The sequence below is a fragment of the Nerophis lumbriciformis genome, linkage group LG08 (genome assembly GCF_033978685.3).
Source record: "Nerophis lumbriciformis linkage group LG08, RoL_Nlum_v2.1, whole genome shotgun sequence".
NCBI lineage: Eukaryota > Metazoa > Chordata > Actinopteri > Syngnathiformes > Syngnathidae > Nerophis > Nerophis lumbriciformis.
Window position 1 is genome coordinate 45,516,650 of NC_084555.2, and position 15,993 is coordinate 45,532,642.

General features: G+C 39.2%; 1 protein-coding gene across 1 annotated transcript in view; it reads left to right on the top strand.

Moving 5' to 3' along the window:
• The first annotated feature begins 1,129 nt into the window (after positions 1-1,129).
• trip11 (thyroid hormone receptor interactor 11) overlaps positions 1,130-15,993 on the top strand; it is a 39,554-nt gene continuing 24,690 nt past the window's right edge. Inside the window, exons 1-6 of the mRNA XM_061969032.1 lie at positions 1,130-1,696; positions 7,352-7,428; positions 9,745-9,855; positions 14,472-14,780; positions 14,859-14,927; positions 14,996-15,161. Of these exons, the coding sequence (XP_061825016.1) occupies positions 1,558-1,696; positions 7,352-7,428; positions 9,745-9,855; positions 14,472-14,780; positions 14,859-14,927; positions 14,996-15,161 (871 nt within the window). The 5' untranslated portion in view covers positions 1,130-1,557. The remainder of the gene's footprint in view (positions 1,697-7,351; positions 7,429-9,744; positions 9,856-14,471; positions 14,781-14,858; positions 14,928-14,995; positions 15,162-15,993) is intronic.

A 15,993-nucleotide genomic window follows, 5' to 3' on the forward strand; every position in this document is an offset into this window, starting at 1 on the left:
TGTAAAGTTAAAGTTAAGTTAAAGTACCAATGATTGTCACACACACACTAGGTGTGGTCAAATTTGTCCTCTGCATTTGACCCATCCCCTTGTTCACCCCCTGGGATATGAGCGGAGCAGTGGGCAGCAGCGGCGCCGCGCCCGGGAATAATTTTTGGTGATTTAACCCCCAATTCCAACCCTTGATGCTGAGTGCCAAGCAGGGAAGAATGCTGGTATGAGCTTTTAAACATAACCCGTTAACTGCTGCCAATCAAATGGTGAATAAGATACTCTTTAGGGTTCATATGTTTGTAAATCTGACCGTTGATGAAGTCAGTGCCTCACCAGCCATCAACCTCACTGCACGTCACTGGTTCCAATGTCCATTTCTCTGATGATCCAATTGTTGATGACTGAAGGGTTGATATCAACCAAACCTAACCCCTCCCCCACATCCCACACCCCCGATTGTAAATAATGTAAACAATTCAATGTACACACTCTGATGATTATCTTGTGTGATGACTGTATTATGATGATAGTATATATTTGTATCATTAAGTGGACCCCGACTTAAACAAGTTGAAAAACTTATTCGGGTGTTACCATTTAGTGGTCGATTGTACGGAATATGTACTGCACTGTGCAATCTACTAATAAAAGTTTCAATCAATCAAAAAAATCAGTATTTAATAATAAATCATAATAAAAAAATATGAAAAATAAAAGACTAAAAGGGCTACCTAAATCACTTAAAATGTTCTCAACAAAGATATCAATTTAAGGGCTTTTGTACTCTTAATTGTTCCCATCATCCATCCATCCATTTCTACCGCTTATTCCCTTAACTCCTACCAAACGTTCGGCTGGAAGCGACTGTTTCTTCAAGTGACGTCATAAACCTAGCCAATCGCGATTTTGCTCGCTCATTAAACACGCCCACCTTGTAGCTGTCTGAGGCGATGCCTGTAACACCTGGTTCACTTTTAACTTTAACTAGCGGTAGCAGGGTTGAGTGAATGACTTAACGGAGACAATTACACGTCAGTCATGATTTAGTTTAAAAAAAAAAGAAGTGATTTGTTTTAATTTTTTAGATTGGTTTAGTAATCGCGCATGTGTAGTTCGTATCCCACAATGCACCGCTATGACGCGCCTGGCTGTGTCCACGTCAAAGCTGACAGCAGCCGACCATGGCTGCAGTTGAGGTGGCATTCTATTGACAGCTGTGTCGTTTAAATAGACCGAGAAAGTGCAAAGAAAAAACAGCCTTTGTTTGCGATGTATCCTCACTTTGCGGTGATTTTCCACACAAGTCTGCCACTTCCGGTATGAGCCGTTCGGCTAGCTTGTCTGTCGCCGAGCTAGCTTGTTTTGATTTGGATTAGCTTGCTCGATTCTTCAATTAATTGCCTCAAATGGCCGTTTTGTTGTCAAGGTGATTAATTGGCGGCTAGTGCCATTTACGGTTTTGTTTTGTTGAATGACCTAGCTACTGTGCTTAAGCTAGGCTAGGCTAAGCTAGGCTACGTCTGTGTTGTTGTTTTGTTTGTTTGGCTTCCATTCTCCTCCAAGATGTCCTCGTGGCTTGGTGGGATCGGCTCTGGCCTCGGCCAGTCCCTGGGACAGGTAGGCGGGAGCCTGTCCTCGTTCACTGGGCAGATATCGAACTTCACCAAAGACATGTTACTGGAGGGAGTGGAAGAAGTAGGAGGTAAGTTTGCTTCCCATCCATCCGGGTCACCACATCATCATTATGTGACCAGTAGATGGCAGTCACACATAAGAGATACGTGTAGACTGCAATATGACTCAAGTAAACAATACCAACATTTTATATGTTACATTGAAAATATAGAACACTACACGCGGCGCTCAAAAATCTATCAAATCGTTTTAGTACAACTTTGGTAAGCTATGAATTGATTAACGTGGACCCCGACTTAAACAAGTTGAAAAACTTATTCGGATGTTACCGTTTAGTAGTCAATTGTACGGAATATGTACTGTACTGTGCAAACTACTAATAAAAGTTTCAATCAATCAATTAAAATCGATTGTACAAATAATTGGCGATTAATTTAGTCATCGATTCGTTGGATCTATGCTATGCGCATGCGCAGAGGCAATCATATATATATATTTTCTTAATTTTTGTTTTAAATTTAAAAATTTTTTTGTTATAAACCATTATTTGGGCAGCACGGTGGAAGAGGGGTTAGTGCATCTGCCTCACAATACGAAGGTCCTGAGTAGTCTTGGGTTCAATCCCGTGCTCGGGATCTTTCTGTGTGGAGTTTGCATGTTCTCCCCGTGACTGCGTGGGTTCCCTCCGGGTACTCCGGCTTCCTCCCACCTCCAAAGACATGCACCTGGGGATAGGTTGATTGGCAACACTAAATTGGCCCTAGTGTGTGAATGTGAGTGTGAATGTCGTCTGTCTATCTGTGTTGGCCCTGCGATGAGGTGGCGACTTGTCCAGGGTGTACCCCGCCTTCCGCCCGATTGTAGCTGAGATAGGCTCCAGCGCCCCCCGCGACCCCAAAGGGAATAAGCGGTAGAAAATTGATTGATAAACCATTATTTATAAACGGCAACATGTACAAACAGCTGAGAAACAATAATCAAAATAAGTATGGTGCCAGTATGCAGTTTTTCCCCCAATAAAATACTGGAAAGGATAGAAATGTAGTTTGTCTCTTTTATCCGATTATTAATCGATTAATCGAAGTAATAATCGACAGATTAATCGATTATCAAATTAATCGTTAGTTGCAGCCCTAAATCAATGAAGCCACACCGCTTGATGGATTGTACTGTGCTTCAAGATACAAGTCAAATTATGGTGTGTGTATAAGGTAAGACATTATCTGGCGTTTTCTTTCGCAATATTATGCGAAAGCAACTTTTCTTACTTTCTGGTACCTGCTGATCTGTATTTGGGATCTGCATAGTCCAGTAAAATTTGTAGTCCGTGATGCCGTAGTCTGTAAGCTTCTTCTTTTTCTATATTTTTTTGTTATGGGATATTCATCCTGCCCTGCGATGAGGTGGTGACTTGTACAGGGTGTACACCACCTTCCGCCCGAATGCAGCTGAGATAGGCTCCAGCACCCCCCACGATCCCAAAAGGGACAAGCGGTAGAAAATGGATGGATGGATGGATGGATATTCATCCTGCGCTGTTGTTATTTCTAATATAAAGTAGTGTAAAGTTCTTACTTATATATGTCAGTAAACTCGCCATGAAAGCGCTAAAACATACCGGTGTGGTGAGTTTACATTATTCACCCAAGTAACTTTAGTTATTAGAGAGTTCCGGTCAGACATTATTTTTGTCAGACCGTGAGTCTGACAAAAAATTATTGAGAAGCATTGTGCTATTGGTATGCGTGTAAAATTAAAAAAAGGTTTACATTAAACCAGTATTCAAATTTTATTTATACAGCCCTTAATCACAAGTGTCTCAAAGGGCTGCACGAACCACAACGACATCCTCATCTCAGATCCCACATCAGGGCAAGAAAAAACTCAACCCAATAGGATACAATGAGAAACCTTGAAGGGGGCCGCAGGTGTGGGGACCCCCTCCCCCAAATTATTATTATTAGTAGTATTATCAGACAGGTCTTGTAAGAAGATTTCCAATGATATAAGAATAATTTTCCTGTGATAAATATTAATATATGGATTTTTAAAACCAGTGAAAATGCACCGATTTCTTGTCAATACTTTAGGTGTGACCTTTTTACTTAGAAATGTTAACTTTCTTCAAATTTACCCCATCTAAAAAGGTTGGTATCATTGGAAGGCTTGCTAAACGAAGAAACCGAAAAAAGAGGTTTCACAGTTACAGTGTATTTTTAATTGATAAAGTTCATGAAATTAGTGACGGAAAATTTGAGTAAACGTGGCTGGTCGGATTCGACTGGTCCAAAAACACAATGTGCCAATCGGTGATTTTGAAAGATATTTGGCAGATTCACAGATACATTTATAACTTATATTATAAGAAAAGTTCCAATGAACATTTTACTCACTGTAGATTTTTTTGCCGAGGAGATTTTTCAAGTGTAAAGTTGGCACATTTTTTTTTAGAGATAAGTGGTGTTCTTGTACTTGTTCAATTAGAAAATGTCTGTATTGTGGATAAGCAAGGATAGGTGTTCCACGTCATCAGTCCTAGAGTTTTGTGGCAAAACATTTTTTACTGTGGGACCCCATTTTGAAAAATTTTTAGCGCCAACACTGATGGAGTATTGGTGCATGCAAAACAGCAGCAGGCGGATGTAGCTCGCGGGCCGGTTCTAATACTAATCAAATATCATCCTGGGGGCCACAGATAATTAATTCGCCGGCCGTATCTGGCCTTAACTTTGACACCTATGATCTAAAGTGACCTGATGGCACACCTGATATTTGGCAGATTCACAGATACAATTATTACTTATAAGAAAAGTTCCAATGAACATTTTACTCACTGTAGATTTTTTGCCAAGGAGATTTTTCAAGTGTAAAGTTGGCAAAAAATGTTTTAGAGATTAGTGGTGTTCTTGTACTTATTTAATTACAAAATGTCTGTATTTTGGATAAACAAGGGTAGGTGTTCTACGTCATCAGTCCTAGAGTTTTGTGGCGATGAAAACACGCGAATGCAGTTCAACTCTTAAAACAGCGGCCCAGTTGCTACGCAGACTGAAAAAGGGAAGTGCTATGAATACTTTCCAAATGCACTGTACCTACATGCTAGGTTAGCAGATAGGTTGAAGACAAAGTAAATGATCAAACTTGAAACTGACTGATTGATAGTTGGCTGAGTCTCGTTTTAAGGCATGTTGGGAAGCCTGTTTTTTTTTTTTTCCAAAGCTGCTCTACATGCAGTGGTTTGCATATACAGAGGGCAGGCACAGTACACATATTATATGCAAACAAGCATTTACGCTCACATTCACACTTCCGTACACAATACAATTAACTTACCATCCATGTTTTTGGGGTATGGAGAGAACAAAGTACACCCCCCCCAAAAAAACACGCAAGCAGAGGTGGTGTCAAACCCGGATGTCTCAACATAACCTTTTAGTTGTAAAAGTTCCCACTAAGTTTTAAATACTAAGACTTAAATTACTAAGATCTGAATACCACACGGTAAGCAGCGTGTACAATCTAGAAAATAGCGTGCGCTTTTAATTGTTGTGTTGCGTGTCACATATACTGTAATATTATACATGGTAATTGTTATATATTGTATATATGATACAGACATAATATAATATACCAGTATACATAATATACTGTACATATATTATGTGAATAGTATATATGTTATATTTTATATCGCTATATTTAGTCTATTTATACCTGCATTGTCCTTTCCATCCTTACACTTTCCATCATTGTAACTGAGCTACTGTGTGGAACAATTTCCCTTGTGGATCGTTAAAGTTTGTCTAAGTCTAAGTGTGATCCACTAACACTGCGTGTGCAATTGTGAAGTGGTGCAGACCGCCTTATTTAAATGAGGAGTTTGCGTGTACTATACGGGGTATAACCACGGAAACCCTCATTTACTGCACATTCATATTATCATGCTCCAACCTGTGGCGTTTTGCTGTTTTCAAACATGCAATAGACATCTACCACTTTTTATGGGCATTTTAGAAGCATGTCGTGCAGTGCATCTACATTGAAACCACTTTTTTTTTTTTTCTTTTTTTTTTACAGCTGAATGTTTGCTAATTTGGAGAGAGGCTGCACTTACTCCATCTCAAGATGCAAAAAAAAGCATACTTAAAGATTTTTTTTTATATAAGAAATATTTTAATATATGTTCTATGTGAAATAAACGTCATTAAAAAATAATAAATGACAAATCAATTAGGTTTCTTTTAATCAGCTCTGTAAGTCATCCAGCAACTGTACAATTATAAAATGATGTTGCTGAATTAAGAATATGTCTATTATTTATTTAAATTGTTTTAAATAAAACTTATTTATTAATTTTAATAGGAAAATCATAATACAGATACTGAGAAACCAGGCACTTTTTTTGTTTTTGTTTTTTGTCCCCCCCCACCCAAAAAATTAAATAAAAATAATAATAATGAAAAATAAATTACAAAAAATAATAAAAGTAAAATAATAACACCCCCTCCCACCTCCCGTCCTACATTTCAGTTACAGTGGGTAGCAATGTACTGCCTTCTTCTTCACCACAAGCAGATAGAGAATCACACAAACTGACTAAAATGAAAAAAAGTAACAATAAAAATAAAAATCACAAATATACAAAGAAGTGTCACTGAATAAAAAAAAAAAAAGTTGAGATAAGTGAAAAGGTTCATTGTCAACAATGAGTGTCACATTTATCCTATATTGTCCTTAATTTAGCTATGTAACTAATCATACAGCCCCAGGTCAAGTCAAATTGTTTTGGTGTACCCCGCAGATTATATTAAATGTTCTCTAAATCTAAGAAAAACATGAGGTCCTTAAGCCATAGGGAGGCCTTGGGGGCAAACAGTCATTTTCACTCCAGTAAAATCCTTCTACGAGTTATTAATGATGCAAAGGCGATACTATCCCTAAAAGTCTGCTTAATTTTCTGATAGTTTGGTGGAATTCCAAAAATAGCCAATATTAATAGCTAATATTTATTATTTCTGACCGCCAAAAATGTTGACACACAGGACGGAGGATTCTTGGTCTATACATCGTCTGTTTTTGCAGCTCGAGCATCTCTTTTGTCACAGCCGTGTGCATCTGTGTCAGATGGCACGTCCTTCCCACACGTGCTAAATAAAACGCAAAACAGTGCTTGCAAAACGTTGATAAGTGTTGATAAATTACATTGCGCCCCCTAAATAATGTTTGCATTTCTACTCCCAATATTGTGGCCGTTTTTATGATCAGTATATATTTTGCATATTAATGAAGACAGACACAGAATGGATTGCATGCCTTATTCTGCTCACTTGACCGAAGCAATGCACACATTTAGTAGCTCAGACTTGCGTGTGCCATCAGGTTTGCATGTGTTTTAGTACACGCAAATCAGGCTCTTATTGTCTTCAAATGTCCTGACTGAACCTAACAGCAAGCATCGCTCAATACGTTTCACAGCACTTAGAACTTTGACCTCTAGGCTCCAACTCAGAGCTTCAAAAGAAAAGTGGCATGGGAAGGGAAAGCTAAGGTGTGTTAAAGAAGCTGTTTTGATCAAATTAAAGGTTGTTAAGATTCCATTGTCTTATCAGTGTCCGCACAAATATGATTGTTTGTCATTTGAAACCAACACATCTATATCACACTAATGAAGGCATTTATCTCCTCTAACCCCTAATGCTTTCTATTCCTGTTGCGAATGCAGATGCCACCACAGAGCTGCAGGTGTCCAATTCCAAGTTGGTCGATGTCGAGGCTGCCTTTTCCTCTCAGAAACTTGAGGTTGGATTTCTTGTTTACTTCTACCAAGTTGAAGAGTGTCTTTTCGTTATCTAAATGAGTAAAACATGATTTTTCCGGCATCATATTAACAGTAGCACAGTGTTTATAACCATTTTGGGCCATGAGCACCTCGAAGAAGGCCCCTTAAACTGAGCGGTGGGCCTCAGTTGTTAAACACTTTTCCACCGTTTGTGGCAGTAATGACAATATACATTAAACAGAAGAAGTCAGCAGCAAAAGAGAAACTTAAGAAACATATACAGTTTATATGTAATGTCAATTTAGTTATAATCTATTTATTTTAGCACTGCATAATTGTATTCAGATTTAGTTTTTATGAGCACCTTTTTTGCAGTATATTCGATTAGTATTTCAGCCTGACTTTAGCCTTTATATTAATCTTTGTGATTAACATATGCTTTTTTTTATATAATTTGACATGGTTTATCCTGTTAAACGCTAAGTACGTCAGATATAATTTTTGGACATGGTTAAAACAAGAGTAAGATTCAGTGGTAATATTTGAGTGGGGCCCTGAGGTAAAACAATTAAAAACCCTTGCAGTAGCTTACATTAGTGTTGTACATTTTTAACATATCTAAATAAAATTGTATTGGCAACACTAAATTGGCCCTCGTGTGTGAATGTGAGCGTGAATGTTGTCTGTTTATCTGTGTTGGCCCTGCGATGAGGTGGAGACTTGTCCAGGGTGTACCCTGCCTTTCGCCCGAATGCTGCTGGGATAGGCTCCTAATTGGGTTAAAAATATTTTTTGCAAACCAGTAATTACAATCCGCAAATAATGTGCGTTGTTGAGTGTCAGTGCTGTCTAGCGCGCGGCAGAGTAACCATGAAATACTCTTCCATATCAGTAGGTGGCAGCAGGTAGCTAATTGCTTTGTGGATGTCAGGAACATGGTTTGTCGAGATCACAATATGCAGACGACAGCGGGAGGCAGTGTGCAGGTAAAAAGGTATCTAATGCTTAAACCAAAAATAAACAAAAGGCGAGTGCCGCTAAGAAAGGGCATTGAAGCTTAGGGATGGCTATGCAAAACAAAACTAAAACTGAACTGGCTGCAAAGTAAACAAAAACAGAATGCTGGACGACAGCAAAGACTTACAGCGTGTGGAGCAGACGGCGTCCACAAAGTACATTCTTACATGACATGACAATCAACACCAAAATAGGAGCGTAAGACAAGAACTAAAACACTACACACAGGAAAACACCAAAAAACTCAAAATAAGTCACGGCGTGATGTGACAGGTCGTGTCAGTACACCTACTTTGAGACGAGCTATAGTGATACATGGTTGATTATGGTTCGAATTTATATCCAACAATTGTGAGAACAACTTTTTACTGTCAATATCGCCTGCTGAGTTTCATTTTTTTAATGTTTTCTGCTGGTGGTGTGCCTCGGGATTTTTTCAATGAAAAAAATGTGCCTTAGCTCAAAAAAGGTTGAAAAACACTGTTCTAAAGATCCCAAAAACTCATTTTAACACCCGTGGAGACCTGGCATTCCAGGCTATAGCTCCCAGACTCTGGAACAACTTGCACCAGTCCCTCTGTGATCTTGACTGTGCTGACACTTTTAAGAAACATATCAAAACTTCTCTTTTTATTAAAGCGTTTAGTTAATGTACCTTTTAACTATCATTTTTAATCCACTTTGTATCCTTTTTACGATGTTTCCCCTGTTTTAATTGAATTGTTGTTTAACTTCACCAATGTTTTGTTTGATTGATTGATTGAAACTTTTATTAGTAGATTGCACAGTACAGTACATATTCCGTACAATTGACCACTAAATGGTAACACCCAAATACGTTTTTCAACTTGTTTAAGTCGGGGTCCACGTTAATCAATTCATGGTAAAGCGGTTGCACAGCGGTTTGTGATTTTATCTGTGAAAAGCGCTTTATAAATTAAACTTACTTACTTACTAAACTTTGTCGTAATCTGCCACTTTAATGATGTATGTTGTGGTCACACATGGTGTCAGAAGTCAATGTAAAGCTACGGCCACCCATTTTGAATGGGGAAAAAAAACAGAAAGCGCGTACATAAGGGTTGTTTTACTCTAAAAATTATAAATTGAGGCACTATTTAAGGAAATTCAGCACATAGTCATACTGTTAGCAAGTTATGCATGTACTGTAACTTACACAGAAGGAATTGTTCGACCGGCTCTTCTGCTTGTTTATCGCTTGGTTAAAAGCCCACAGCCACACGGCTGCTGACAACTCATCCTGTTGACACCACAGCTGGAAACATGTGCTGTATGTTTTGTTCTTCTGTTTGTTGCAGTGTGAAAGGTTAAAAAAGATCCACGCGGAGCTTGAGGAGAAGCTGGAGGCATCGGAGATCCAAATCAAGCAACAGTCCGCAGAGTACAGGACTCTTCTGCAACAGAAAGACGTACGTGCTTGAATGCATGCATTTTTATTTTGTTATTGACTGCACCTGAGGTCATTAAAGTGATGAAACACCAATACAGTAAAAGACACAAACGTTAGCAACACCAGCATCGCTATATGCTAACATTACATTTGAACTAGGGGTGTCCCGATCCAGGTTTTTGCACTTCCGATCCGATACCGATATTGTTTTTGCATTTCCGATCCGATACCGATACTGACCGATACAGATACTGACCGATACTGGCCTATCCGAGCATGTATTAAAGTTTAAAGTTATTTAGCCTACTTAGTTGTCAGAATCATGTTGAAAAGGGTTTTAGTACTCTTGATAACAACTAGCCAGCTGAATTAGGGGAGTTTGAATAATACACAATGGTTGGTAACAAGAAACTGACCTGTTTATTCAAGGATAAACACAAAATAGACAAAATTATACATGACAAACAGAAATGGCATCATTGAACTAGGGCTGGGCGATATAGCCTTTTTTTAATATTGCGATATTTTAAGGCCATATTGCGATACACAATATATATCTCGATATTTTGCCTTAGCCTTGAATGAACACTTGATGCATATAATCACAGCAGTATGATGATTCTATGTGTTTTGAGTGATTGATTGAGACTTTTATTAGTAGGTTGCACAGTGAAGTACATATTCCGTACAAATGACCACTAAATGGTAACACCCCAATAAGTTTTTCAACTTGTTTAAGTCGGGGTCCACTTAAATTGATTCATGATACAGATATATACTATCAGATATATACTATCATCATAATACAGTCATCACACAAGATAATCACATTGAATTATTTACATTATTTATAATCCAGGGTGTGGAGGGGGGCGCCGGATGTAAGTGTCAAAAAGACAGCCAAAAGAGTTTGATATGAGAATAAATCTAAAGTTAAAATATAGGGTAGAAATGCACCCATTTGCAGGAAATGTAGTCTTGATTTTCAAAATGTTCTTTCAAGGCTTGCATGTCTACATTAAAACATTCTTCTTCATACTGCATTAATATATGCTACTTTTAAACTTTCATGCAGAGAAGGAAATCACAACTAAAAAAATCACAAATTTTTTCATACGGTGTTGAGGTGGAAATGTTTGCCTCGGCATTTTGATGGTGTGGGCGTGTGGCACCGAATGGAGATAAGCGTCTCGACAGATGTCACAATATTTGAACAATGATGACGAAAACTGTTTTCTCTGTCGTGTCCGTGTGTCGAAAATTGTTATGCGCTTATTTTTTTATTTGATTTTGTGCGTGGCATAGATTTGCTATGCGCAGAGGACGCTTAAACAGTGCGCAATTGCACAGGCGAGCACCTTAGAGGGAGCGTTGCTCGCACGGCTGCGCTAGCATCACAGCTAACGTTAGCCATGCTGCTACCTCTCTGCTGGGAGAGGGCGTATACGTATGTGACGTATGACGTGACAGTGTGTGACGTGTGTAAGAAGGTGCACTTGCTGTCTGTGAGAAGGAGACACAGGAAAGAGTGAGAAGAGCCTGTCGTGTAATGCCAGCAGCTAAAAGCAACTGCGTGAGAATTCACAGACCTGTGGATGTGTTGAAGGTGTGCTGGAAAATGCGGAACGGAAATTAGGGAGGAGCAGAAAAGTGGAATGTATTATTTAAATCAGTGCGTTGGAAAACACGGACCGGAGTTTTTTTTAAAACTGGATCTGGATCGGCATTTTCCCATGCCTTGCCGATACGCAATTTTTGGCAAATATCGGCAGCCGATCCGATCCAAATATCGGATCGGGACATCCCTAATTTGAACATCACGCTAGGTTAGCATTGACTCTAAGGAAAAACTAAATGCTCAAACTTACAACTTCCACATCTGTTACTAAGAGATATTTGTCAAAGCTCAATTTTCGGATGTGCAGTGAAGCCTGTTTATATAAATATATATATATATATATATATATATATATATATATATATATATATATATATATATATATATATATATATATATATATATATATATATAATTGTTTTAATTTATTTTATATATTTTTTCATTTACAAAGTGTTGGGCGTATACACAAGGCGGGCTCATCTATCTAGGGGCGGGTCAAAAGTGATATGTCCATGACGAAGGAGGTTTTTTCTTCATAAAAAGTGAGCATTTGAGCGCATCTTTCCTTTACAAGTGGCGTAAACAAGTGAGAAAGATCCGTGTTTCCCACAGACAGGCAACCGACCTGTGGAGTGGGGACATCTTGTGTAATTTGCATAATTGGCTATGATCCATGTGTTTTTTAATGTCTTAAAAAAATGTCGAAAATATATTTAAAGACAAATCTGTGTTATTAGGACCAACATAGTTTTCTCCAATGTTGGAATTTTGTTTGGTAGATGTCTAAACAGTCCTTTAAATTAGGGGATGAAAAAAATGAAGTTCCTGTAAAACTGAGCCCACAAAGTAAAGTACATTAAAATGTACATACATATAGGAAGCATGTTAAATTGACAATACAGTTTGATATAAAGTGGAAAAAGCAATACAACTATACAGGATAAAGGCTGTCTCTTATAATGGTAGCTTAATGCAAACATACAATGGACGGCCCCATTGGCAGGCTAGCAAAAGTTAGCATTGTATGTATTGGAAATAAGGAAGATGATAGGTTTGTTGCTCATCAACATATTACTGCTAATAATAATGGATTACATTTGTATAGCGGTTTTCTAGACACTCGAAGTGCTTCACAGAGAACTGAGATCACATCATTCACTTCCTCCGCATTCACCTATTGATGGTGGTAAGCTACATTTGTAGCCACAGCTGCCCTGTAGACTGACTGAAGCCTGGGTGCCAATTTGCGCCTACAGCACCTCCTACCACAAAATAACAACCATTCACATTCATACACCAGTGTGAGCAGCACTGGTGTCTTGCCCAAGGACACAACGGTTGTGACTCGGATGGCAGAAGCTAAAATTGAACCTGGAACCCGCAAGTTGCTGGCATGGCTGCTCTACCCACTGAGCCACGCCGTCTGTTACTTTTGTGTCATGAGCAGTATTGGGTTAGTTATTGAAAACCAGTAACTAGTTACAGTTATTAGTTACTTTATTTCAAAAGTAACTCAGTTACTAACTCCGTTACTTACACCAAAAAGTAATGCGTTACTGTGAAAAGTAACTATTAAGTTACAATTTTTTATAATTTTTTTTAATGCTCCCATTAATGCCCTTTTAGCCTTCATTTCAGTACTGTTATTGCACTGGAGAGTAATACAATCTGTTGATAAGCTTGACATGCATTTGCATCACTGAACTCTGCTAAGCAATATGGTCTACGTACAACACACAAAGACAAAGATATGTTTCAAAGGGCCAATTTATTTTGGGCCAGAACAAACTGACAAAACTATTTGAAATAGCTGCAACATAACATACATAAGTAACAAACCGCATAATAACAACATGTCACAACATAGCTGTAAACCTGGCTTCACCCAAGGAAGGCACACATGACATGATATGATTATATGTCATGTCACTATATACAGCACACATACTGCTATACACACGCCTAACCAGGCGTTTTTTTCTCTCAAGGAATTGTGAAATAAAATCATGTTTTCAGGAGATCAACACTGTACTGAAGCCCAGAACAAAATACGCATTTCCCCAGTTTTAGTTTAGAGATAAGGAAAGATTGGCCTGTCCCACTAGGATCCCTCTTAATATTTGTGAACTTTATAGTCTATACATTTAGAGTTGATGTGATAATCAAACACTCTAGAAGTCTAGAATGAAAGAGTATATAAAAGAATTGACAGAGTGTGTGTATACCTTCAGTGATGAATGATGAGCAGAGGCAGAGTTTGAAGTGTTTTCTTTAGCTCGCTTTCCATGTTTATGTACTCACTGTCCACTGTGTCCATCTGCCTGAAAGCGGGTGACTCCACTGTGGAAATAGCCTGCATGTCTTCTAGCACACACGCTGCAATGGCTCTATCAATGTTGTCCTGGCTAGCAGTCCCTCTGTTAAAATTCAGCCGTTGTTGGAGGTGGAGGTGAAGTGTGTCTCTCTTTACTAGCTTTGTCGAAGCATGTTGCTTTTGTAGGTGTTTCAGCAGATTTGAATTGCTGTTTTGGGCAGTAGATAGGGTCTTTGATCCAAGACACAACTTACATTTAACTAAAATGTTCTTTTCTTTGTGCTTGACAAAAGAAAAGTAGTGAGAATATCCCCATGTTAAGAAACCCGACTTCTGCTCCGCCATGATGTCTTGTTAGTAAACACACCCCCCCACCCACACACAGCGGGCCGCTCTCTTCTCCGGCTTGTGACACAAGAAGAATCAGAAAAACGATACTGCAGCTCTACAATAAAACACACTCAGATCTTCTCCCTTTCTAGCCTATACTACATAAAAAAATAACGTAAAATAACGCAGTAACGCATCATGTAGTAACGGTAACTGAGTTACTGAATATAAAAAATTACGCGTTAGACTACTAGTTACCGCCAAAAATAACGGCGTTACAGTAACACGTTACTTTGTAATGCGTTAGTCCCAACACTGGTCACGAGGGACTTTTTAAGCACCAGACTCTAAGGCGCTCATTGTCTTCCAGGTGGAGATCAGTCACCTGAAGGCTCGGCAAAGTGGTCTCCACGAGGAAGTCCACAAGCTTCAGCGGTCTGCCCAGTCTGCGTCATCCAGCCCCGCTATGTTGCCCATCACCACAGCGTCTTCCTCTATCGCTACGTCCTCATCAGTGTCCTCGTTCTTGTTGGGCCCCTCGGGGTCACACCACCAGGGCTTCCACGGCGACGACATGGACCTTGGCGACGCCATTTGGTCCCAGCAGGAGATCAACCGGCTGTCCTCAGAGGTCACGCGTCTGGAGATGGAGGTGGCGCACTGGAGGCGGATGTCTCAGGTGGTGATGATGAAGTTGAAATGTGATTATTAGTACGCCATTGAACAGGTATTGTTTTTTTTCTCATCGCTCTTTAAGGCGTCAACCGCAGCAGGGACGGCTAACTCAGACCAGGGTGAAATTGTGAAACTTCAAAGAACCATCAAGGTGGTTTTTAAATCAAATATCGATCTCATGCGACACTCGAGCAGCTCTAAATTGTGCGCCGTCCGCAGGAGCTACGAGATGAGATGAGTCGCGAGGTGGACGAGCACCAGCACGAGCTGGCCGCGCTGCAGGACGCCCAGCGCCAGAAGATGTCCGACCTCAGCCGGCGCCACAAAGAGGACCTGGCCGAGTATGAGGAGAGGATAGAAGAGCTGGAGGAGCAGCTGCAGAAGGGTAAGTCGAATCTGTTCACATGTTTTTAATGTTCCAAATTAAACATGTCTACCAGCATGTTGATGTACTGCTTTAAAAGGGAGAAGTTACGGCTCTTCCTGGTTGTTATAGCGGTAAAAGAAAAGAAGATCAATGAAGTGTGCAAGTGATTATTTTGGGATAGAACAACCAGGCTTTCACTTCTTCTCCCTTTTAAAGCACTTATAGCACATAGGTGTCAAAGTCAAGGCCCGCGGGCTATATTTGGCCCGCAATTGAATTATCTATGGCCTCCTGATGATATTTGATTAGTATTAGAACCGGCCCGCAGGCCACAGCCGCCTGCTGCTGTTTTGCACGCACCAATACTCCATCAGAGTTGGCGCTAGTAATTTTGACCCCATCAAGTCATAAAAATGGGGTCCCACAGTAAATTTTTGGGGTCCCCATTTTTTTTGTAACTGTTTTAAAACAAATGATACATGTATGCATTATCCTGTCATATCTCACATTCTATATTGTGTTTTGGAAAAAAGTTGTCATAAATGTTACTTAATTAATTAAAACATTTTTTTTTTCATGCATATGTAAATGTATTCAGTTATAAACATTCATTCACTTTCTTCTTTCCTTCATAGATCTAAACTTTACCGCTGCCGGTATTTTTTTCTATATTTTTATTGTAAAATTTTTTCAGAATGTGTTTGTTCTATTTCTTGGCCAAAGAAAACAATCTGAAGTTGTCTTTATTTTTTAGTTTTAATGCCATGATTTTAATAGTCCGCCACGCGTGTGCACGGATTTTCCTCCATGCGGGCCCCTGAGCTAAAATGAGTTTGACACCCCTGTTATA